This window comes from Anastrepha obliqua, chromosome 4, assembly GCF_027943255.1.
Source record: "Anastrepha obliqua isolate idAnaObli1 chromosome 4, idAnaObli1_1.0, whole genome shotgun sequence".
Classification (NCBI taxonomy): domain Eukaryota; kingdom Metazoa; phylum Arthropoda; class Insecta; order Diptera; family Tephritidae; genus Anastrepha; species Anastrepha obliqua.
This window is the reverse complement of record NC_072895.1, coordinates 44,386,543-44,412,210: the sequence shown is the minus strand read 5'-3', so window position 1 is coordinate 44,412,210 and position 25,668 is coordinate 44,386,543. Positions and strand designations below refer to the sequence as shown.

The window sequence follows — 25,668 nt, the reverse complement described above, 5'->3', positions numbered from 1 at the left end:
GACCCTCCTTTTCCTGCAGGAATGAATAGCAGACAAATTTGACAATAGCCCACCAAGTTATTATATTTATAGACTCGAGAGGTTGGGCTTGTTCTCGCTTTTTACTTCAGAAATATTCCAACCTCCAGCCCTTGCCTTTGCCCACATAGCGCAGTCTTCTTTCTATTTCAATTCAATTCCTTTATTCACTCAATATTCTTAGCGATTCTACACTTGATCGGGCCCACTGTATATGTGTATATGTGTATGTAAATACCCTGTAAGGAAAAATACTAGTCGTGAACCAGAATACTGTCAGTTCACTTTTCAGCTCAACCAGTTTGTGTTGTATATTTTCTCCATGTTAGTAACTGGTATTTCTGACATGGCGATGTCCTACGAAATGTCAATTGTTCGTCCAGGCATTAGCAAAATTCCAGTTAAAACACCAGTTAATACAATAAAAAAAATATAGTCTAATATGTTTCAAAATTAACTAGTTTTAGACCAGTTAATATAAAAAAGAAAACATCCATTCAGTTCCAACATCTTAAAATATTCTATTTTATATTGTTTTTTCTTAAAATTAAATGAAACTTGTTTCAAACCTACCATAAAGTAAGCCCTAAAAAGATTAAAACAAATTCTTAAAAAAAACGAATAAAGAAATAAAATTTTAGCTATTCCCTTCAGGAACATAAATAAAATTAACTCTAGTTAAATATGGGGTTCATGATTTAATGCGTCCAGTTGTTGCTAGTATTTTTCGGCGATTAAGTAGAGAATAAAATTGAATTCAGTGTTTGCAAAAAAACGTCAATTGTGGCAATAATAGCGAGTTTGATGTTATGTCTTATCTAAAAAAGTCAACTAATTTGCAAACAACTCGATTATTTTACTACTGGTATTATTCTAGTCTGATTTCTTCTACTAAATACAAGCATCTGAACATAAATGTTTCTATACTAGTTCGAGTTTTCTCTACAGGGTATTTGTACATCTTTTGCTTGGGGAAGTGATCCAAGCAGAGAACTGTAGGAGAATCGCAATGACGTTGAAGTAGTTTTTGGGCCCATAAACATCTGGTGAAGTGTTGAGCTTTCCACGTATATGTATGAATGTATGTACATACACATACATAAGCTACCTCCCGTCACATAGCGACTATACACCTACATTTGCCTATTCACTGCGTTAGGAAAACAACGAATGAGAGCAAAATAAACAACAAAATATTGTAGCGAGCGGAGTGAGGCGAACAAAAAATTAATCAAATATTAATTTACACACGCGCATTCATACAAGTATGTATGTGTGTGTGTGCGTGTTTACACATATACAAATTTATGTCAACAGTTGATGTGTCTACCATTTGTTGTTATTAATTGTGTTTGTTGTTGCTGCTGCTGCTGTTGGTAGTGAGCGTGGTGGTTGATGGCTGTTTTCATTTTCATAGTTGTTGTTGATATGTTACCGCATTCAAACGAATGCAAATAGAGTAGCGTAACGCTATTTAGTTTGTTCGTGACCGTGGCCATTGGCTCGGTAGTTTGCCAGTTCGCTAAATGCTGGTGAATCGCTTTTGGGCTTTTGGTTGCTTGGCGGCTACGCTTTGCTTTGATAGCTCGATTGTTGAGCACATTTGCTTTTGAGTAACAGTGGTGTGGAGTCGCGTCGCCGTGCCGCCGTATCGTATCCGCCGGTTAGTCGAGTCAGTTATCGAGTCAAATCGCACAGCAGCAGTGACGCTGTTATTGAGCTATTCTAGGGCGCGCACAAATATTGAAAAATTATTCCAATCTGTTTAATATTTCTATTCGATTTCTGAGTTTGCCGAGAGAGTGCGCAATTTTTTCAATAAACATTCGCCGGCTTTTATTTCTGTGCGTGTATGGTCTTTTTTGTGATTTCGCGCTTTTTTCATTGTACATACATATGTTTGTATGTATGTATATATCTACATACATTTGTACCTGCGTATGCTAAGCGTAGACTTTCAAGATTATTTTCGAAGATTTTCGTTTTTTGCTTTGCCATATTGTAATATACTAAATTTGTATTTATTATTCAATCGGTGTGGTGCAGAGCAAATGGATTTTAAAAGCGTGCTCACCAGCTCAGCCAGTTCTGCCAAGCGTCTTTTTTCGTATAATATTGTTTTTAAAGTGTGATTCTTAATTATTTTTAATGAGTATGTGGCGTGTTTGTTTAATTTGTGACATTTGAAAGTAGTCGTGATTTGGCGGTTCAAATGAATTGAAGCGCGCAGTAATACACGGACAACGAGCAGTGTTTAAAAATTTAATTTAAGTTTCGTTATTTTTATTGTTGTGCATAAGCGGAAAAAAGGAGCCTTGCCAAAATGAGCTGCGCAACAGGCACAATAAAATATTCACTATTCTTACTGAATATGCTATGGGCGGTAAGTGGGAATTTGAGGATATTGAAAACGCCATTTACTAAACCTCAGCTGTGAATTAGGAATGTGTATTATCATATGTACGAGTATCTATGCTAATAAATAACACTGTGTGACAAAAAAAAATTAAATATACTTTTATGGTGACCTAGCACAACTTGTGGCTATAGAAAACTAAAAAAAATGGTATAGGAGAAATTTGCAATACACCCCCAAAATCTCATTTTATGGCCATAAAAAATAAAATCTTAAAACTCACACAACTCTATTAATTTTAATTCAATTACAGCCAAATATAGCTCATTTGACGCAAAATTAAATTTACTATAACAGTAGGGTACTAAAAAAAATCCTCAATATCGGATAAAATCGTAAAAATTATGTCAAAGTTGAAAAAATAGAGAAAAAAATAAAAAATCCAAATACTTCCGTCTACAGTCTCGTCAGTTGTCATTTCAGAAAAAATGTCAACACACTGTCAAAAAGGCTTGTTTTTGTTCTTTCGAACTAAAAAAGCAAATTCGAAATCGGATGGAAATTGGCGAAGTTAGGAGTTATTCTTCACATCAACCTACTGAAAAACGGTTTTATGGCCATAAAATGAGATTTTGGGGGTGTATTGGAAATTTCTCCTATACCATTTTTCTTAGTTTTACTATACCTACAAGTTGAACTAGGTCTCCATAAAAGTATAATTTCACTGTCGCACAGTGTAATCTATGGGTAAATTACAACCGGATATAAAAGTACATATTAGGAGTGGTACCTGCTGGTGAAAGCAGAAGACGAAGGCGGATAGTTTAAGTGGACAAGCACTTGATTTCACTTGGTGTGTCTAATTCATGGTAGTTAGCGCAAGGAAGAAGCGACTAGCAGTACTCTGTTACCACACCAATCAAGAAGAGAAAGAAGAAAAAAAATTACAAATGGAGTTTGCAAACTCGAAATCTCAAAATTAACTGACAAAAGTGCGATAAGATATCGATTGTGATTTCGTTAACTTTGCATAAAAGGTTTTCTTTTTGTTTGCTAGAAGGATGCATCGAAACCTTATAAACCTCCCGGAATATATTCCGAAAATTCAAAATACAAGTTTATACCTCAAAAGCGCTATTATTGCCTTCAGTGTACTTCCCATCAACTGCAAAGCATTTATGCCAGCGTTTTATCCAGCTCTCGAAACATTTCTGGAACTCTATTTTCGTTATAACAATAACAGCCGTCCTCGCTTTTTTCATTACTTCCTTTCGGCTGTTCCCCGTAGTGGTTTCTTGACTCGATCAGAACAGAACATAAAAAAAAATTGCAAGGAGCCATATCAGTTGAATTCGATGGCTGTTGGATGGTATTCGTTTCGTTCTTGGTCAAAAGTTCATGGATAATGATTGCACTGTGCGACGGTGCGGTATCATGATCCAAATCAACGAGTTGTTTTCCCCCAAATCCTTTCTTTTTTAGCGTATTGCTTCAAATAAGCGTCTTATAATGCTTAAATAATAGTCCTTATTAACTGTCTGACCTTCTGGCAAAAATTCGTGGTATCCAATACCGTTGTAATCCATAAGAATCGTGAGCTTCACTTTCTTTTTTGACTGAAAACGACGTGGGTTTTTTGGACTTGGTTCATTCGGAGTTCTCCACTGACTCGCCTGATTTATGTATTGCGTGTTGCACTCATAAATCCACGTCTCATCCCCAGTAATGATGCGTTTGATGAATATTGAGTCGGATTCAGTCTCGGATATCATATCTTTGGTGATAGTAAGGCGGGGACCAACTTTGCAGCAACACGGCATAAACCCAAATCAAGAGCTACAATGCCCTGAACGGATTCATAAGCTGTGTTCAAGGCCTCTGCCACCTCTCAGATGGTTAATTTGCGGTTATTTACCAACTTTTCTTTCACTTTATTGATATTTTCATCAGTTTTCGATGTCGACGGCCTGCCGCTACGTTTTCTAACCTCGATGGACTCACGATCTATTTTGAAGCATTCATGCCACTCGTAAACGGCTGTATTCTCTAAAGTATTCATACCGAAATAGTTGCTCAACATTTACGAGTGTAAGGTTTTCGTGCCATTGAATCCATTTTTAACGCAAATTTAATACAAATTCGTTGCTGGAAATTTAAATCAATTTTTGAAACTTTGAAAAATTGAAAACACGTGCAAAGGTAGATTTATTCGAGACGACGCCACTTTTATAAATGTCAAGCGATGGCGATAAAAATCACAGATGTGGCAGCCTAACAAAAACAAAAACCACAACTCACCTCAGTTGACTTATTGCGTCACCTGGCGGTTGTTCCGAGAATTTTTTGTTTAAGATGGCATATGTACATTAGAGGTCATCCCTCTCCATATAATAAATAATGGCGGGGTTTTCCCATCGACGTGGGACGTGAATGGTTTAATTTTCAATAAAATAAAAGGGTCGAGAAAACACCTCTTTAGTGATAACTTAGTTAGAAGTCGAAATCGGTCAAGATTTGGCTGGATTTTTGGATTTTTCTTAAAACTAACTTCTAGACAAAAGACAAAAAATAGCATCAGAAATGTCATTGATTTCATGTTGTTGATACAATTTTTAAACGTTCTACTTCCAAACCCTATAAAATACTTACTGTCTATCTTTGTCTATAGGTTTAAACACATTTACATATATGTGGCAATAATAAATGAAGGTAGATTATCAGAAAGTTTTTTTATGAATTTTCCGCTGGCTGTTGGAGAAGAGTGAACTCAACGACAGTAGCTTTGTTCTGATAACTTCGAGTTTATTTATTCAAAATAGTCCCATCTGGTCTCGATACACTGTTTTGCGTGATCTAAAAGCTTTTTGAAAGAGTGGTTCAGATCATCGACCGGAAAATCTTTCACGATGTCGGTACAAGCCTTTTGGATGGCCTTTACGGACGCAAAATGTTTTCTTTTTATGATCGAATGCAATTTTCCGAAGAGGTTGAAGTCACAGAGAGCTATGTATATCAGGCGAATATCGTGAGTGATTGATGGTTAAAATGCTATATCCAGTAAAAAAATCAGTCACAAGAGTGAATCGATGAGATGGTGCATTTTCATGCAATAGGCGCTAGCTTCCTCCTTCGTGGTATTCAGGGCGAATTCGACGCATGTGATGCAAAAAACGCTTCAAAACGCTAAGATAGAAAATTGTATTGACAGTTTGGCCCATTGACACGAACTCTTTGTGAACAATTCTCTTGGAGTCGTAAAAACAAATGAGCATCGACTTGATTTTTCACTTCTACAAACGCGATTTTTTGGGCGGTTGCTCGTCTGGGACCTTTCATTCGGCACTTTGACGATTAGTTTCAGATTCATGTTGGAAACACCACGCTTCATACCCAGTTACAATGTTGTAAAGGAAGTTCTCGACTTTTCTCGCCTCTTTAATGAGGTTTTTCGAATGCTGAATTCTGAGCAATTTTTGATCCTCAGTTAACTTGTGCGGAATGAAACGTGCACAGATCTTTCGTAAGCCCAAATGATCAGTTAAAATGCGATACGGAGATATTCAACTCCGATTCCAAAAATTTCAACTATGATTTCAGTTCATTTTTGATAAATTTACGAACAATTTCGATGAGGTTTTCGGTGACCGTATGTTGATTGTCATTTATGTCCTCAAAACTATCTTTGAAACGTGCAAACCTCTCATGAACCCTGACAGGAGATAGACAGTTTTGTTAAATTTAAAAATGTTTCTATATTAAAATAAAAGCCAGATGATAACGTCCTGAGCATGACATCGAAATTTTTCATAAGATTCGTATCCAAACCTGTAATATCTGCACTCCTAACACATCGACGAGTGGCATTTCCATCTTTTGTATTTCCATATCCTGGTGTTGATTGATTATCTACTGTCAAACCCATTTCAGTTATATGTACGAGTATACGTTATTCATCTTGAATAATCTTGCAAGGCACGGCAAATATGTTTACGGATGGCTCGAAGTTGAACAGAAGGATTAATTAATGGAGTAGTAAATTTAGGCTTCCGGGCCACTGTAGTGTTTTCCAAGCGGATGTAGCCGCAATTAAAGAAGCAGTGGGTTGGTGGTTTATTTCTCTAATTACTGTAAGGAATTCCCGTGTGTTCGTTGTTTATGCGTTCGAAATTAGTCGGGGAAAGCTTAATTTCTCTCTCTACTGCATCCCAATACTTTGATATTAGACTCATTTGGGGTCCCGGTTACAATGGCATAGGGGAAACCGCTGAGTTGACGAGATAGGGAACCCTCAAGATAGTTTCTCCGCGAAATGAGAGGATTGAGGTTTTCCTGGGAATTTGTGGTCTACTCCTGGAAAGATGGGCCTAGCGTCAGAGACCTCTGGGTGGGTATACGAAAGTACAAAGTCGCGAGATCCTTCTTGCCACGGGTAGATCGTGGGCGCTCTAGGGAATATCTGAAGCTAACAAAGACGGAGTTCTTGAAGTTCTTTACCGAGCACTCTCCGTTAAGTATCCCTGCAGTGAGACTTGGGATCGCTTCAAGTCTTCTCTGCAGAAGCTGCCTGGAAGGTGAGGTGAAATCATTTCAACACCTTCTCCTTCGCCCTACTCTCGTTCGGTTATGTCTCAGACACCTGGGCTCTCACTTTTTTGCTACCCCTGCGTATATAGCAGATTTAAATATCACAAACCTGATGCAATTCATCAGCAGCTTGAAACGGGTAACACATATGTAATTAGGTTAGGTTAGGCCACCATCCTCCAGTCCAAAGCCTCTTCTTCCTTTTTGCCCCTATTTGGTTCTTCTCTCTCTGTTTGTTCTCTATATCTGTATGGCATCACAATGGACGAATTTGCTTCTTTGTCTAAGTGAGCCCCTCTCGTGGGCAGCCGTTTATGCTAACCTAATTAACTTGAAAAAAAATACTTCAGTACAGAACTCAAAAGAGTACGAGGAAGAGGTAGCATCCACTGACCGGCGTATGTCCACGTCAATAAAGGACTTAGTTCATTTGGGATGGGAAACTGAAAATAATTAGTTTCAGGCACAACCTTGTAGAACTACCAAGCATTAAAGGCATAAAGCCAGTGGGTCGTATGAGTAACCTTAAATAAATAAAATGTGAATACGGACGAAATGGAAAAAGGACGAAATTTCTTTCAACGTTAAGTACTTGCTGTTAGTTTTTGAAATAAATACTAAATAAAAATCACATATCTTAAGAGTAGTAAAAATCATGAAATCTTGGTGCATTGAGGCGAAGAGTTCAAAGCTCCCAACAGGGCCGAATAAAACTGTTCATTTTTTTTTATTGTATTGTACTTCTGTGTGTACATATGTCTATTACACTCGTCTACAATTTACATACAAATATATTTATATTAATGCATTTCCATATAAAAGACATTAAGCGCAGGAAACTTAATTAATTGAAAATGTGTTTTATTTCAAACTTAATATATGAACAGCTACTCGTCATTTGGTTTGCCTCTAAATCGTTTTTATTCGTTGCACGTAATCAGCACGCCCCAAAATTTTCATTAGCCCGAATGAAAATTGAAACTTAATTTGAGCCAACTAACACATCCATTACATTTTTCACTTTGTATGGTACCCTTCCATAGCTTAGCAAAGGCTACACACCAAAAATAGCAAAGAGTAAATATGTTTATGTTTGTACATACATAAAAAACATACGCAGCTAGTAGGTATCTATGCATGTTGAATATACCAACAATTAATACCTACTAATTCATCAAAACGTATGCTCATTATCTCCTCCCGACAATTCCACGACCTTCTTTGAAAAAAAAAAAAAAAATAAAATAAATAAATAATGTTTTTTACCGTCATGCATAATTACTCTATTTCTCACCAAGCCATATCTACAGTATTGTGCAAATCCAGAGCTACCTTTTTTTACCGAGTCATATATCATCTTTTTTTGTAATAAACAGTAAATCGTGGTAACATTTTTCGGGTTATTTTCTTCTTCAAGTCTTAATAGTAAAAATATTACCATTTATACTTAAACAAATTTCGCTATTTCTGCTTTGATATTTCTTTGGGTTGAGTTATTCAAAAAGTGTCTATTCTCATTATTAGAAAAATTTGCTATAAGTATCGTATGTTTGATTTTCATTTTCAAACTAATACATAAATGCAATTTCGAACTTGCTCCAGTTGATGTCAAAATTCATTCAAGGTCTAGTTTGAGTTTTGTAGGAAGAAGTTGGAAAATTATTGAGTTACCTTAATTATTATATTTATTAAAAGTAGTATCAGCCACTAAGCGAGATTCGCCCGCCTGCAATTGAATTGTTATAAAGAGAGTAGAAGTATTTTCAACCGAAACTTTTATTTATTTAAAACTAGCATTTCCCAGTGGGCTTCGCACCACCATACATAAAATGTTTTTTTTATATCGCAAGAAATTTTTCATATTAAGTTTTCTTTATAGAACTCGTAAAATGTTTAAACAGTTGTATTAGTTGATTTTTTTCACTCAACATACTTTCTAAAGATGTCACAATAGCCTTTTCTGTACTTTTTTAAAATTTGATTGTGGTGGTCACCTATATACAGGTTAGGTGAAAGAGCCGATAAAAACTTGTAATTAAACTTTGATTCTTTAATTTCCATTTCACTTTTTTACCCTAAATAAATTATGCTAAAATAAATAAAGTTAAAAATGTTTTTCCAGTTCCTTGAATGCTCCAGTTTTTATTATATTTTCGTCCAAAATTAATATTAACATAATACACTTACAACCACAACAGTACAACAGAAACGCTCATAAGCGGCTGTGTATTTGTTGTTGTTTTTCCCATACAGGCATTTCGTATGAGAGGAAACCATTACTCACATAAAATGTCATAACTCAGGAACGGCTGCACCGATTTCAATCAAACATCACACAAACCACCTCCTCAAAGATAGAAAAGAACTCTAAAATTTTTGTGTCAATCGGTTCGGCGGTTCTTGAGTTATAAGATTACCAAGGAAATGTAACTTCTTTTTATATTATATATATATAGATTATCTTAACATTTACGTTGAGTTATTTTTCCAATAGCGTTTGGTCAGATTAGATGGTTGTAGAGTTTTTTGGTAGACATTATCAAGGCGAATTCTTTCGGGGTGAAGTTACTAGATAAGGCGCATGGATTAAAGGTGGTGGCACTAGACCAACAACAATGTTTTGAACATTAGAAATGTCATGACAAAAGAAATTAGAAACGAAAAAGAAAAGAAACTATGTTTCACAGCCGACATAAAGTTGAAACTATAAGCATGCTATGGTACAAATGGAACGGCTTTTCGACATTTAATTTTACGCTGGCATCGGGATGTACACGGCGAAAGAAAAAATAAAAATCAGCAACCCAAGGCGAATTGATTACTGAAGGTAACGTCTTCCCAAAACAGTTACTTTATTTTTCGCGATTTTGACAAGTCTGACGTCAGGATCTTTACCAACACAAAAGAAACGAACAAAACAAACATAGAGAGGAGAAATTATATGTTTGTAAAAACTTTGTGAATGGCTTGGTAATATTGGTACTCAAACGAACGAAAACGAAGTGCGGCGTGTTAAATTGGGAAAGCACAAATTAATATAATGTCTCCAAATGCAGTTTCTTTGCGTTTTTATGCGGAAGACACCGAGGCAGGAAAGCGTGTGTATGTGTGTATAATTTCTTGTGTTTCGTAGTTTCTATTGCTTTCGAATACTCTTCCTCTTCACAAGTAATTCCCCTTCCTTTTGTTCATTTATCCATGGGCTCTGATGACAAAGCGAATTCGTAAGACGATGTTCTAACATCCTTGGAAATCACCTTGGAATCACCTTAGAGCACTTGATTTGTTCATAATGTCAAATTGAAATATTTGCTTTACAAAATTACCTTAAACCATACTTTTGTAACTTGAAAACTTGAAATTTGTATACTTGAACGGAAAAATTCTGATAATTTTCCATTTATCCATAAATATGAAGAATTTACCAATGAAAACAAGGTCAACTTTATGTGTGCACGGATGTGTTACCAAATTTATTAAATACCGTTTTATTATCTATTAAGAAACCATTTGAGATTAGCAATTTTATTTAAAATTTTGCTTTAATTTTGCTTCAAAGAGTTTAGTGATTTTACACATTATGTCTGATCGACTGTTAGAAGACTAATGAAAATTTATAATTATATTGATTCGGCTAAAAATAAAATAATGAGCATCGCACTAAAAGATTTGATTTTATGATCTTTTTGGCCGAAAAAACATGTTAAAATATGGAATTTTTCATGTTTTTCGCACCAAAGCGCATCCTAGAAAGATGTTTCGTTAAAATTAATTACTTTTAAATAAATTCTAGTTTTCTAAACACACTTTCGCGACCAGCAACTTTAAATTAAAAAAAAAAAACCTTAAAATCGGCAAGCTGGGAAAACTCAGAAACTGATTTTCTATACGAAACTCAGACTTTCTAAAAAATTTTGGTTCATCAACTCTCAAGCCGACTGTCGAAGGATGCTATTATTCGCAGTTTTTTCACCCTTTCACAAGCAGCGATCAACTGACTATTTGTACTTTACGCAAAAAGTAATACCAATATCACTTTATACGAATTCGCTTTTTAGTAGCTAAAAATAATGTGTCAAATATGCCTACAAATACGTGGAAATTTAATATTGGGGCTATTTTCCCAATGTGAGATTAAGCGCACAATAAGAAAATAATCGATAGATCGGTGATTCCTTAATGTCTGGCTAGCGCAGTTGTTCGGTAATTTCTGATAAAGTTTATCTAAAGATGAGGTGCCAGTTAGCTGGTAAAATATAAAACAAAAATTGGCATGTAATTGCAACGTGGCCCCCAGGAAGTATTAAGTCTCGTATAAAAATGTGCGACATGACACTCAATATGTTAATCATGGCGGCCGCCGTAGTCGAATGACTACCATTCGGAATTAACAGAGAGAACGTAGGTTCGAATCTTGGCGAAACACCAAATTAAGAAAAAATTTTTCTGATAGTGGTCGCCACTCGGTAGACAATGGCAAACCTCCGAGTGTATTTCTGCCATGAAAAAGCTCCTCATAAAAATATCTGCCGTTCGGAGTCGGCTTGAAACTGTAGATCCCTCTATTTATGGAACAACATCAAGACGCACACCACAAATAGGAAGAGGAGATCGGCTAAACACCCAGAAAAGGTGTACGCGCCAATTATATATATACTACTGTGGGCAAAAAGTAAGGTGAATTTATTTGTCAAACTTCGCGGAATTAAAATTTCGTTCTATTTATTTTTTTTCGTGAGTTGGCAGCACTGTTAATAACATCTGGGCCAACTTTCATGTGAATGTCATTATCAGTAATATATTTACGCTTGTGTTTACCAAACGACCAAGAGTGCATTTTTCGATTTTTACAATGTCTGATTTGATTGAGCAGAGAAGTGCCATCAAATTTTGTTTGCGGAATGAAATTTCGGCTGCGGAAACGTTTAGCATGTTGCAGAAGGCATTTGGTGATTCGACCATGTCGCAGAAAAATGTTTATAAGTGGTACAAAGACTTCAAAGAGGGTCGAGAACGTGTTGATGGCTTGGAGCGCTCCGGACGACCATCGACGTCAACAGATGACCAACACGTCAATAAAGTGAAGGAGTTAGTGCTCAAAAATCATCGGTTGACTGTTAAAGACCTTACTGATATGATCGGAATATCAGAAGGATCTGTGAAAACCATTTTGAAAGACCATTTGGGCCTACGAAAAGTCAAATCGCGTTTGGTTCCGAAAATTCTCAATTTTTTGGGAAAAAAGTCGCCGCGTTGATGTGTGTGAAACAATGCTTTCATTACGGGAGATGAGACTTGGTTTTATGCTTACGACCCTGAAACAACCGACCAATCAAGCGAATATCGTGCTAAAGGCGAGGCCAGACCGAAAAGAGCACGTCAAAGTCGTTCAAAAATAAAGGTCATGGTGACAGTTTTTTTCGATTTTCGTGGTGTGGTGCACTATGAATTCCTTCCACCTGGCCAAACTGTTAATAAGGAATATTATTTGAGCCTTGTGCGTCGTTTATGTGATGCAATTCGTCTAAAAAGACCAGAATTATGGGCCAAAACCAAGAGTTTTTTGCATCACGATAATGCACCGTCTCACATTGCACTCGTTCTTCGTGACCATTTCGCCAAAAATTCCACGCATATCGTTCCGCAACCACCGTATTCGCCTGATTTGGCTTCGTGTGGCTTCTGGCTATTCCCAAAACTCAAGAGACCACTCCGGGGAACGCGTTTCGAGTCGATTGAGGAGATAAAAGCTGAATCGAAGAAGGTGCTGATGGCTATACCGGAAATGGACTATTTGGCATGTTTCGGGGATTGAAAAAATCGTAGGCATAAGTGTATTTCATCGAGAGGGGATTATTTTGAAGGGGATGAAATTGATTTATAAGAATAAATAAAGATTTTTCATTTTACAACCAAATTCACCTTACTTTTTGCCCACAGTAGTATATACCATATGTATATAATCATTGAATTTCTTTTATAATAATAACATATCAATTTTTCTTCTTTTCTCTTGTCACGTTTTACTTGGGGTCAGCTTTCCTAGTTCGAAATTGCAAATTTTTCGATCTTGACTTGTCCCGGTGTTTAAATTCGCACGTTTCATGTCGCTTTTTATCTACTTCTTCCATGTACGAGTATGTTGGGGTCGCTTTGGGTTTTTCGGCGCCGTAACTATGTTTAGAACTTTCTTTATCATATCGGAGTTAGGCTTCTATTTGACCTGACCATACCAGCGAAGACGGTTCTCTTGTATTTTTTTTGCTCAATCGGCGCGATTTTAAGACTCCCACGAATGTATTGGTTTTAATTTGTGCTATCTGAAGTTTCTTTTGTGGGGCTTTTCTAGCGCCCAGGACTTCAATATATTACATAACAGGGTGAGAATGCACAGACGTTTAATAGATTTTGTCTTTTAGATGGAGCGGCATTTTCTATCGCATAGCACGCGATTAAGTTTTCCATTGAACCATTTACCTATGCTGCAGTCAATGAAGACGATTTTCCCGGGATTTATTAAAACGGTGCCCAAGTACCTAAAGTTGGCCAAATTACACACAATACTGTAGGGACATAAAAACATACCTACCATGTGTGCGCGCATATACGTATATACGATTTTTCTCTCTAACTTAAATACTAACGACCACCGGCACATGGCTCAAAGTCATCAAGACCTTGGTGCGTTATATGCGGTTGCCTGTTTATAGACATGAACTCCCATGGCAAACAGTTGTAGTGTTAACTCACTTAACTGAAGTGGAAATGATATCATCTGTACTAACTAACTCGAAGGTTTCCCTATTTTTTTCTCCTAGCACAGCCTAACGTAAAAGTCTTTTGGCTTCTCCCACTGCTCACTCAACCTCAAGCCTGTGCAGTTCCGTGTGGCTCATTAGACCGTGTTGAGACTATGACTTTTTAATACATATAAGAGTAGATATGTTTTTATGGATGTTAGTATGTATAGATGCGTACATACATATTTTTGAATTTTCTGCGTATCAATATTTTTTACGTTTTAATTTCTTTGCTTCCCTCAACATGTTCTTGCGGTCAGAGCCAACATACTCTGGCATAGAGTCATGTTCATAATGTTGGTTACCTATGGCGTTAACTGGATTAACACCATGAGCTGTTGCTGTCATTTTTGACTCAAGTAATGAAATATTAGCTACATAGAAAAATATGTGAGTATTGTGGTTTGTTTGCATACTCATAAACACATACAATGCGGGCCGATCTTTTGTCTAACCAAACGAAAGCCATAAGTCATTTGAAAGCATATGCAGATTCAAGATTTCCAAGAAATAGTGAATCAGAAATGAATGCGAATGTGGATTTTAAAAATCAAGACTATGTATTTTTTTAAAATTGTTTACACCGTTGGGAGTCATTTTTTGTAACATTCATTTTAGCAGGGTGTTGCCACCTGTTTATATTAAACAAAGTAATATATTAAGAAATAGATATAAATATTACAGCACGGGTAAAAAAAGTAAATATTTTTAGAAAAAAATTATTCTAAAAAAAATTTGTTGATAGCGTTGCCACGTGAATTTTATTGCAAATGTAGCAACTAATCACAAATTGCACTTGAAAATTTAGTGTCTCAAATGAGAGGAATTTAAGGGGGTCTTCTGGTCTCGAGGCCCTGAAATGGAGGGTTTTTTTGGGGATTGATTGTGACAAATCCTTTGAATTATTAAAAAATTTTTTTTTTTTTATTTTAAAGGCTTTTAAAAAATGGTTTTGACTTTGAAAAAAATTAACACCCGCGACCTTGAAATGGCGCTGAAGACGTCCACCTCCAAACGAAACAGGTCTCCATTTTGGTCACGGTTTTTCCACCTGGGTAATCAGAAAGCAAAAATTAGATATGCGTTGTCTTCAGAGTTGCCCTGGTTAAGTTTTCCCGTGACAGATTTTTTTTTTTAAATTTTTTTCAAAAGTTATGCAACAATTTGCAAAAAAAATTTTTTTTTGTTCATTTTTTGAACTTTAAAAGGTTATAAAAATGGAATGAACAAAAATTTCAAAAATCGTACACGGGGAAACTTAGCGGTAAGTTTTCCGAACTTTTTAAGACCAAAACCATTGAAATCGGAGTATAACTACTATGAAAAGTGTGACCAAATCTTAAAAAACACGATTTTCGGGGAAACGCGTTTAAAGATAAAGTTTATGATGAAAACGGCCGGAGGAGGGTACACTTCGGTGCCCAGAAAAATGTGAAAAAATGCGATTTTCAAAAAATCCTTTCTGTGGCGTATTCTCGCATACACATACAACAAAATTATGCAAAAAAAAAAAATCGATTTTTTTTTCGCTGGAGACCAGAAGACCCCCTTAAACAAGCTTGAAAAAAAATTTAAGCCGAGGTTGCCATCGTTTTTTTTGGAAATTAAAAAATTTATTGCAAACATTTATTAATTGTAAAAAAATATATTTACATATATATGTGTATACGTATATAAATGTCAGCGTAAATATAGATTTACTCCAATACTAGCTGCCATAGCATTGCTTTTTAAGTAAAAAAAATAATTATTAATTACAAAATTTAGTTAGAAGTTAGGATTAAAGAGTATTTTTAGTCGCATGCCACTTATTTTTTAATTTAAAAAGTCTCGATATTTTCTTTATAATGTAAAGTGCACATGCACACATACTTTTTAGACCAAAACCACTTCCTTTCTTCGAAATTTATTTATAGGTGTTAATTGCATTAAGTAAAGAGTGGTTAAGTGTCAAGGGCCGGTGTTGATTTTAAATAAAATAAAATTTTTTTAGGAACTTATTCTAATTTCTCTTTATTATGATAATATTGGTATAGCTCAATTACGTCTGAAATAAAATATTGGACAAATAGCTGCCGCGGCCTCGGCGGCACACCTCCAAAGACCCCCAAATGCAAATAGGTGCTTATCTAAAGGGTGTATAAGTTTCAAGGGCCGGTGTTGATTTTAAATAAAATACAATTTTTTTAGGAACTTATTGTAATTTCTCTTTATTATGATAATAGTGGTATGGCTCAATTACGTGTGGAGTAAAATATTGGACAAATGGCTGCCGCAGCCTCGGCGGAACACCTCCATCGGATGACCCAAATTTTCGATTACGCTGAGGCATAATTGAGGTTCTATGCTGTTAATGTGCCGAATTATCTCATCTTTTAGCTCTTGAATTGTTGCCGGCTTATCGTCGTATACCTTTTCTTTCAAATAACCCCAAAGAAAGAAGTTGTTGTAGCAGCATAAAAATTCCCCATATTTACATACGGGGAATGCTGCTGGAGTGACAGTCCTTGGCCGGATATAAATCCGAGTCGTTTCGGTAACGTAGACCCGACTGTCGTGGAAACGTAAAGAATATACTTTGAACATAAGCAAACTATTAAGGAAGTAATTTCCAGATACAAAAAATCAAATCAACAAAGAAAGAAGTCCAACGGTGTCATTGACGCTTAGGTGTGGTTCACATTCAACATCGGCCCTTGAAATTTAACCACCCTTTATTTAATATTGCATACAAGTGAAGTCACGTTAACCACCTAGTTCTAAAGGGACTTTCCAAAGGTGCGTCTAAATATCGTTATAAAATTAAACAAATAAAAATTTATGCTATTTCAGGATTTACTATTTTTATTCAAAATATGGCTCTCAACAATTATATGTGCCAATTTTTTTTTCTTAAAGTATAAAAAGAATAACGTTTAGAAATTACAACTAGTACAACTAAATAAAGATACTAACGAGCAATTTTTATTGAACATATGCATATATTAAAAAAGGAAAAACTAAGACGAATCATTATTTATAAATTCATTATGAATGTATAAATATATAAGGTACAGCTGCTACTGGGTGTCCATCTGGTCTGAAACTGTTTTACGCTTGAGCCGCCGACGATGAGTATTTGGCTGGAGCAAAGCCAATGCTTCAGCGTGCACATGTGTCCTTAAACGTTGTCAGTGACGAGCAGCATACTAAGATCACATTGCATTGACGATGTTGCGCAACACTTTATTTTGGAATCGTTGGATACTAGTCATGCAAGATTCGCTTGAGTATCCCCATAGCTGAATGCCATACGTCCAGACCGGTTTAAGAATTTGATTATATAGCAGTGGTTTTTTGTTCGTTGACAGAATAGAGTGTTTGCCAATAAGATAAAGAAGGTTTTTTGTTTTAAATTCCAGCTGGCTCCCGGACTATTATGACAGGACTAAGTATTAAATTTGTACCACCAAAAAACATTTTAGTAAACAGTTATTAACAGGAATCGAAAATAACGGTCATTTTCGAAACTCAAAAATTCAAAATTCAAAAAGTCGTTCCAAAAAAACGTACCTCTTAAGATTTCAAAAATTCAGCAGTTAACCGTTATTTTTCCAATCAAAAATAACAATTAAATCTTAATTTTAATTTTTCACGTCAAAAATCAAAGTTTGAAAATTTGACTTTTTGGTTTTTTGGTAAAAATTAAAAGCTAACATTGGACTCGTATTTTTTGATCAATAATAGCAGCTCACATTCCATAACAACTTAAATAAAAACTATGAAAAACTATTCTGGTCTTACAAGCCCCTTTTGGTAAAATTTTGACTTTTTAACTTTTTTTCTTGATCGAAAATATTTAAGTTAAGATTAAAATTTAACTTTTATTTTTGAGTCAAGTAATAAGGGCCAAATTTTGACTTATTTTCGACTGAAAAAACAAAAGTTGGATACTACTTTTCTATGTGACTGAAAAAATAAGGGCCCACTTTTAATTTATTTCAGACCAAAAAAGAAAAGCAAAATTTAAACTAACTGTTACGGTCCCTGTGCATCCACAAAATTTGATCAGCAATTCAAAAAGTCCATGTGTTTTGACTTTCGAGTTTCACTTTTCGTTTACTCATAATCGAATTCTGAGTAAAATCGATGATTTGATATTTATCTACGAATACAAATGTATGTGTCATGTATGCTGCATCTGTTATATTTGGTGAATTTTTGCAGACGTGTGGATTCATTAAAAAAATATTTCTGAAAAATAAAAAAAAAAACACAAACGGGCATTGCATGACCACAAATAACGCCTCCACATATGGTACACTGGAAAATAGGTTAGAGATAAGTGTGTGTGTATATACATTTTTATATAAACTAAAATGCTCACCTACATACAAAGAAGTACAATTTATTTGTCCGTCTAATTGCTTTATTATAAAGAAATGTGCACATTACTATGTATTTATGCACAATTAAATATTCAACACCGTCATTGCAATTATCATATTGCCTACTTACAACTATCATACAATAAACGATTGTCATACGCCCCCAATAAGGGAAATATGTGTGTACATGTATGCCCTACTCTAACATCCCCTACTCTGCAATCTATGATACTTCGGCACATGTAAGAACCGACTTGCCAATTTGCCGCCGTTTCCATTTTTAATTTTTTTTTTTACCCTTTCTTATTTGCAAATTGTTACTATTTGCGTGCAAATTACATGAAAGCTAATATGAGTTAGGCAATTGTTCACATCGTACAGTCATGTGCAATCACATTAGTTGCTCCATTAGTCAGTGTTGTGTCCAGCTTATGCGCGAGCTTGCATGCTCAATTGTCTCAGGCCAAGCCTCTTGCCGTGTGGCATGCATTGGTGAATCAGCCCTCTGTGGCGTCGAAAATTAAACCACACACGCGCGTTACACACTCTCCACTGAGATAAGCGCTTAGTAATGCCACGAGTAACGTTTGCGTTATTAGCTATAAATAGTGTAATTGATTCAAGAATCTGTGCGCAGCATTCAAGTTTCTAAGCTTTTATTATATTATATCATATATGTATACATACTTACATGCATAAATATATGTATACATATACCTACATATTATATATATTTAATTGAGGCCTGAGACGGCGGCCAGTGGTAGTTGGGTTTGCGGCTGCTTTATTGTTGATTGGCATGTTGTTTGCTTTAATAGTCGTTTAATTCTTAATAAGCAGCTTTTGTCCGTTTCGAATCTAAACAAAGCTGAGAATACTGAATAAAATAATAATGATAGAAAAAAGCAGACTTAGTTTTTTACCAAAGAAATGCGCAAAGCTAAAATATTATTTCCTAGGTAACTAAAATAATAATTTAACTTTAGAAAGGTCTTCGCACTATGATTCGTATAGATGAAAATAGAAATTACTATTAGCGTATAATAGTCAAAATGCGTTAGGTGTTATAGAGAAGGTGTTAAGAATTTTGGATATATATGTATGTATGTTGAATATATTTTGGATATATGTTTATATATTAGAGCGTCTCGCCCTACAGGCAAAAACAAAAAAGTCGCCCGTACCTCCCCTCATATGAAGTGTTTTTGAAAAAAATTAAAAAAAAAAAATTTTTGTTTTTTTCTGGCAACCTTAGATGTCGCCCAATTGCATTTTTCTTCATATTTTCGGCATTTATTATCGGATTTTAAAGTGTGATACACCAATTTTTTTGTCTCAAGGAGTGGGGTTTTCCTAAAAAAGCTCATTGATCACAGGCGCTCCGTTGGGGTACCTACCCACCATATCTCAGTTGCTACCACCCTAATGTACCCATCTAATAACAGAAAATTAAAGACCGTAAAAAATCGTAAATCTTTTGCGAAAAAAGTACTTGAATTAGTTCAGTAGAACTCGAAATAAAACCAACTTTGTTTTTAGTTGAAAGCCATACATTAGGTACCTTATTTTCTTTATACATTTTTCGGCATCCTCTACCTAATTTTTTATAAATTAACTGGACTATTGTTTATCTACTTTTTTCTGTTTTATGTTTGCCCTTGACATCATAATCAATTGTCATTTTACTTGGTGCGTGTTAAAAACTGCAAAGACTTCAAAAATGCGTTTTGTTGATTGTGATTTAAAAAACCAACTGCCAACTAAACGCGATATTATTAATTTTCGAGAGTGACAAATATTTTAATGTAATAGATTGGGATAGATTCGAACCGGCTGAACCACCATGCTTGCAGTTCTTCGCGAAAGATCACCTCGAAGCATTACAATATTCCAATGAAATAATTGAATTACCAGGTATTCACAACGAAAGCCATTAATTTTTCTTTGCTTATCTTTTATCGGCATTTTCACTGATCTTTTTCACAGCATATCCTTGTCATTCCCAAAATACCGAGCGATTTGTTCATACAGTTCATGAATCTGCAATGGCGGTCACCGATGAACAACGCATGGGCCACATTTTATCTAAGCTCGAGAGCCGGCAGAAATACAGCAAGCTTGAATCCCGACAAAATTTTGTGGACTAAAATATCCGTTATAAGACAAACAATCCACTAACTGTTTCGCGAGCGAGGAAAATAAATAAAATTTACTTTTTCTTGTATGGCTTTAGACTAAAAATAAATTGTTTATATTTCTGGTTCTACTAATAGAATCGAAATACTTTTTTCGCAAAAGATTTATGATTTTTTTACGGTCTTCAATTAACTGACATTAGGTTGTTACATTAGGGTGGTAGAAACTAAGATATGGTGGGTAAGTACCACAACGAAACGCATGAGCTCAATGAACTTTCTTGAGAAAAACCTCCTCTTTGAGACAAAAAAATTGATTTAAAATCCGACAATAAATGCCGAAGATATGAAGAAAAATGTAATTGGGCGACATCTAGGGTTGCCAGAAAAAACAAAAAAATTTTTTTTTTAATGTTTTTCAAAAACACTTCATATGAAGGGAGGTACGGCCGACTTTTTTTTGGAGATACGCTCTAATGTATATATATGTTGTGAAAAATCTTGTTATATTACCCTATAGTGGTTTTGAGCACCACCAACCTTTTGTCTGACAACATTTTTCAGAATATCAAATCAAATTTATGAGTGACAAATCAACTTCGACAGTTTATTTTGCGTTGATTCTTCCTTTCCTCGCATAAAAGCTGTGTGTCCTCAAATTGTTGACACAAGCCATGCAGGCGAAGTTGAAACCAAACGGCTTCAAAGTCAACGTAGGAAAAATGAAACCGCTGCATCTCAATGACACCATATCGGCACCACTGATAGTGGGTGCACAACAGTTCGAAACCGTTGACAAATTCTGCTACCTTAGCTGCATAGCCACCGCGGATGGGGGTACTGAGGTAGATGTCGAATATAGAATTAGCAAAATTAAATCATATTTTGGCATTTTCGCTCCATTGTGGCAAAACAGCAGTATCAGCCTTCACACCAAGCTGCGCATTTTCCACTCGAACGTCAAATCCGTTCTATTATATGGTTGCACCACCTGGAATTGTGAAGATCACGAAGCTCCTGCAAACGTTCATAAATCAGATTTTGGGAATTTTTTGGCCCCGGACAATATAGTCAACGCTGAGTTGTTGGCGCATGCTAACCAGGTCAACGTTGCATCAGATCCAAAAGAAAAAGGAAACACCAATGGATTAACCAAATGCTAAGGAAAAATTACGACAAAATCGCTAAACAAGCGCTGCGCTGAAATACATTTCAACAAACTGTTGGAGGAATTGGCAGACCTCGTACCACCTGGCGGCGCTCAATAGAAGGTGAAATGAAGTCTCTTGGATTATCGTGGAACAAACTAAGACCTCTAGCACAAAACCGTCTCCGTTGGTGGAGAAAGAGGAGTGATTGACGTCCTATGCCCCAAATGGAAGTTGAAGACTTTCGTAGCCTCTGCTTATTGACAAGAAATAGTAAATTTGCTAAGTTATAGGGCCCAGTCTGCTTAATGGTCAGTGTTGAAGAAGGTTAAAGCTATGATTGCACCCGTTGTCGTGCGTGCTCTACTTGACTACCATTTGGTTAGACGCAGATTTTTACAGTGCAAATTGAAACTCATCTACAATTTCTACAGAAAGGCGCAAAGTTCCTATACAATTTTCTTTTTGAATAACTTTTTTACTAATTAAAAGAAAAAAAAATCATTTTGAGTGGGTTGGTGCGTGACTACCATTCGGAATTCACAGAGAGAACGTCGGTTCGAATCTCGGTGAAACACCAAAATTAAGAAAACAATTTTTCTAATAGCGGTCGCCTCTTGGCAGGCAATGGCAAACCTCCGAGTGTATTTCTGCCATGAAAAAGGTTCTCATAAAAATACAATATCTGTCGTTCGGAGTCGGCTTGAAACTGTAGGTCGCTCCATTTGTGGAACAACATCAAGACGCACACCACAAATAGGAGGAGCAGCTCGGCCAAACACCTAAAACGGGTGTACGCGCCAATTATATATATATATGTATATATAGGTCATACGGACTACTAGTAATAGGTAGTCCAAATAAACGAGTTAATAAAGGGTTTTCCAATAAGAGGCGCTATTTTGATATCCAAAGGAAAATGCTATTTTTTAATATAAATGATCGGATGTTTATTTCATTATAAGGCATGTCGTTAATAGTGGAAAAAAACATCAGGCAAATGACCACCACGACCACGCTTACAGGACAGTATCCTTTTCATAAAATTTTCCATAACCGAATTGCAAAGTGGTTGCCGTATGTCCTCAATAGCCTCACGAATTCCATCTTTGAGGTCTTGAATGGACTCTGGGCTGTTGGCGCTGTTGGCGTAGACCTTCTCTTTCACGTGGCCCCAAAGAAAAAAGTCACAAGGTGTTAAATCACAAGATCTCGGTGGCTAATTGTGATCACCTCTTCGAGAGATAACGCGGTCCGGAAACTTTTCCCGTAAAAGATCAATGGTTTCGTTGTTTGTGTGGCACGTAGCGCCGTCTTGTTGAAAATAAACGTTGTCCAGATGAATATCTTCCAATTCCGGCCATAAAAAATCGTTAATCATCTCTCGATAGCGCAATCCATTCACCAACAACACCTGTTATTGGAAAACCCTTTATAATATGTGAGGCATATTATCTATTTCAAATGTTACATAAGTAAAGCTACTGAGAATTTCGGGCATCTGCTGCACGAACGAGATTATAAGCATATAGCGCAGGTTAATTAAAAAATTTAATTATTCTTCAAACCTATCTATTAACTATATACGTGTTATAACCCTAATATTTATCTAAATATTTTAAACTATTTTCAGATCTTAGGTATCTTGGTGATACTTTTCGGTGGCCTTGGTTGGGGTGCAATGCCGCAGAGTTATGCTATAGGCATTATAGTTTTGGGCGGTGTCATCTTATTTATATCCTTTTTTGGCTGTTTTGGCACAATACGTGAATCGACGCGCCTTTTGTGGACGGTAAATGGCAACAAGTCTAATTTTTTTATATATTTTTTAACATTTTTTTTTTACATATTTATTTGAATTGTTTACTCCTCGCAGTATGCCATTTTTCTCACAGTGTTGCTCGTCCTCATAATCGTTTATATTTGCCTTAGCACGCGTGACATCTTCAAACGGTATGCTATGGAGGGCATAGAGGAGCAATGGCGTAAGGAGGTTTTGCAGCCGGGTTCCATGGATACAGTGCAGTCAGTGGTAAGTGATTTTTGATGCAGGGTAAAGAAAGTTGAAATTATTGTTGTTTTGTTTTTTCACTTGTCATCCAAAAGTACGCCTGTTGTGGGCTCAACTCTGCTGAAGACTATATACGCATTGCGCGCGCACCACCAGCAAGCTGCTGCAAGGAGGCTAATTGTATCAATCCTTTGAATCTCCATCTCACCGGTTGTTTGCCGAAAGTAGAGGAAGCTTTCGCTGATGAGGCGGTCACAACGGCTTACTATGAATATGGGCTTTTGGGATTTGATGTGAGTATGCAAGCACTTACATACTTACGTAGGCATTTATAATATTTTAACTTTGTGATTTTATTTGCAGTGCATCATTTTGCTTTTGACAATCCTACTGGCAATTCACTATCAGAATCGTAAACGAAGATTTAGCTACTAAGTTTGTGGGCAAGCTTGAAAGCTTAAGTGCTTTTCGAGTCCGTGGTAGTGGAGAGCTTTTATAGGAATATTAAATTACTTTACTTTTATGATATTTCATATTTTATGTTTTACAAAAGAACTTATAAAAAATAGATGTAACGCTGCTAACTAAGGTTGTCGCCTTAGATAATGTGTTGCTTTCCTTGAATGCTTTTATGCAATGTCACGTGTACCTCCATGCAAATCGAATAAATGTTTTTAATATATTTATATTGTAAGTAAATATGTATTTAGGTAAATAGATGAGTAATGTTTACATATAGATTTATTTATTACCGACTAAGTTCTATTTATATCTAAAGAAAAAAGATGTATGTATTAATGAAACGATATTTACAGAAATTAGTTTTGTATTTAATTTAAAAAAATAAAAGAACAAATTTTATTTCTGAATTGTGACATTACTTCTAAAGTTACTGGCACCGATTGAAGTCTAGCGATGCAGCAATCAATCATCAAGTGAGCTTTTGCAAAAGCTTTCATTTATTTAGAAAAGTATAGAAAGTATGTGCGCACATGCAAGCGAAGTTGGCTTTAAAATGAATGCAAACAAACCGAATTCATCTCGAACGGCTTAGAGAATGATGCCTCACATTTCACCGGCGACAGAAGCGAAATCAACCACAAGAAGGTTTTTTTTTATCTTGGGAGCAAAATAACACCAACAGGCGCAACATCCGAAGATATTGCAAAGTTCATGACCTTCATGAACTCCCCTCCTGTGAATGCCATAATCGGAGTCCAACCACCACCCATTGCAGACGAAGAGCTCCAGCTTCCCCGTGAGACTCGTGTAACACTGGCACAACTACGTTCTGGATATTGTAGCAGGTTAAACTCCTACCTATCCAGAATCGACCCCGACATACCAAACACATGTCCGACATGTGAAGGTACCCCGCACGACACTAACCACCTCTTCACATGCCCCCTTAAACCGACTCATCTAACCCCGCAGTAGTTTTAAAAAATTAGCCGCCATGTTGTGGCCGCCATCTTCTATTTTAAAATTTTTCATTTTGTATTTTAAAGTAAACTTTATTAGCTAAATTTTGAGACCTCGTACAACTCTTTCCGTTGAAATGAATTTTTTTGGTATAGGTTATTAGAATGAATTTAATGAATTTTGATTACATTTTTAGCCATATTAAATGAGCCATCTTGAATTTCGTTTTTGGCCACTCTGTATTGAAAAGTAGATAAAAAGAGCTAAATTTTAAGCCCTATTAGAACTCTCTAGGTCAAAAAAATTTTTGGATAGATGGGGGTCTCCCGTTGAGAAAGAATGCCCCATATATGTAATTAAAAAAAATCGATTTTGAGCCGAAAAACAAAATTGCCGATAACTCTTGAAAAAAATTTTTTTTGGGCGAACAAAAAAATACGTGTCTCATTATTTTGACCAGAGAGCAATATATTTGAGTTACATCGAAATCGAAGAACATGACTCGAATAGCCCGGTTGAATTGAAATGGAAAGCGTCAAGTGTAATAATCTTTAACAACTTTTTAATAACCGTAACGACTTCTATAACTTTGTTTTAGCTCCACCCGGAGTTAAAGGATGTTATATATTTTTTCTTCAATATTTTACAGTATACCAATAAGTATAGCTGAAATTAAATATTAAAAAAACAAAAAAAAAAAAAATGTCATACGCTACTTTTTATCAACATTTTTTATTTTTGTTTTTTTGTGTTTTTGAGTACGAGATGTAATTTGTGTGGAGACGTAATTTGTGAGGTAACTTTACAAATGTCATCTAATTATTTAT

General features: G+C 35.7%; 1 protein-coding gene across 1 annotated transcript; it reads left to right on the top strand.

Annotated features, from left to right (window-relative positions):
- The first annotated feature begins 1,519 nt into the window (after positions 1 to 1,519).
- LOC129245917 (protein late bloomer-like) lies at positions 1,520 to 24,280 on the top strand. Its single transcript, XM_054884358.1, has 5 exons — positions 1,520 to 2,401; positions 23,042 to 23,200; positions 23,285 to 23,440; positions 23,515 to 23,712; positions 23,783 to 24,280. The coding sequence occupies exons 1-5, from the start codon at positions 2,342 to 2,344 to the stop codon at positions 23,852 to 23,854; spliced, it is 645 nt and encodes a 214-aa protein (XP_054740333.1). The 5' UTR covers positions 1,520 to 2,341; the 3' UTR covers positions 23,855 to 24,280.
- The last annotated feature ends 1,388 nt before the right edge of the window (positions 24,281 to 25,668 follow it).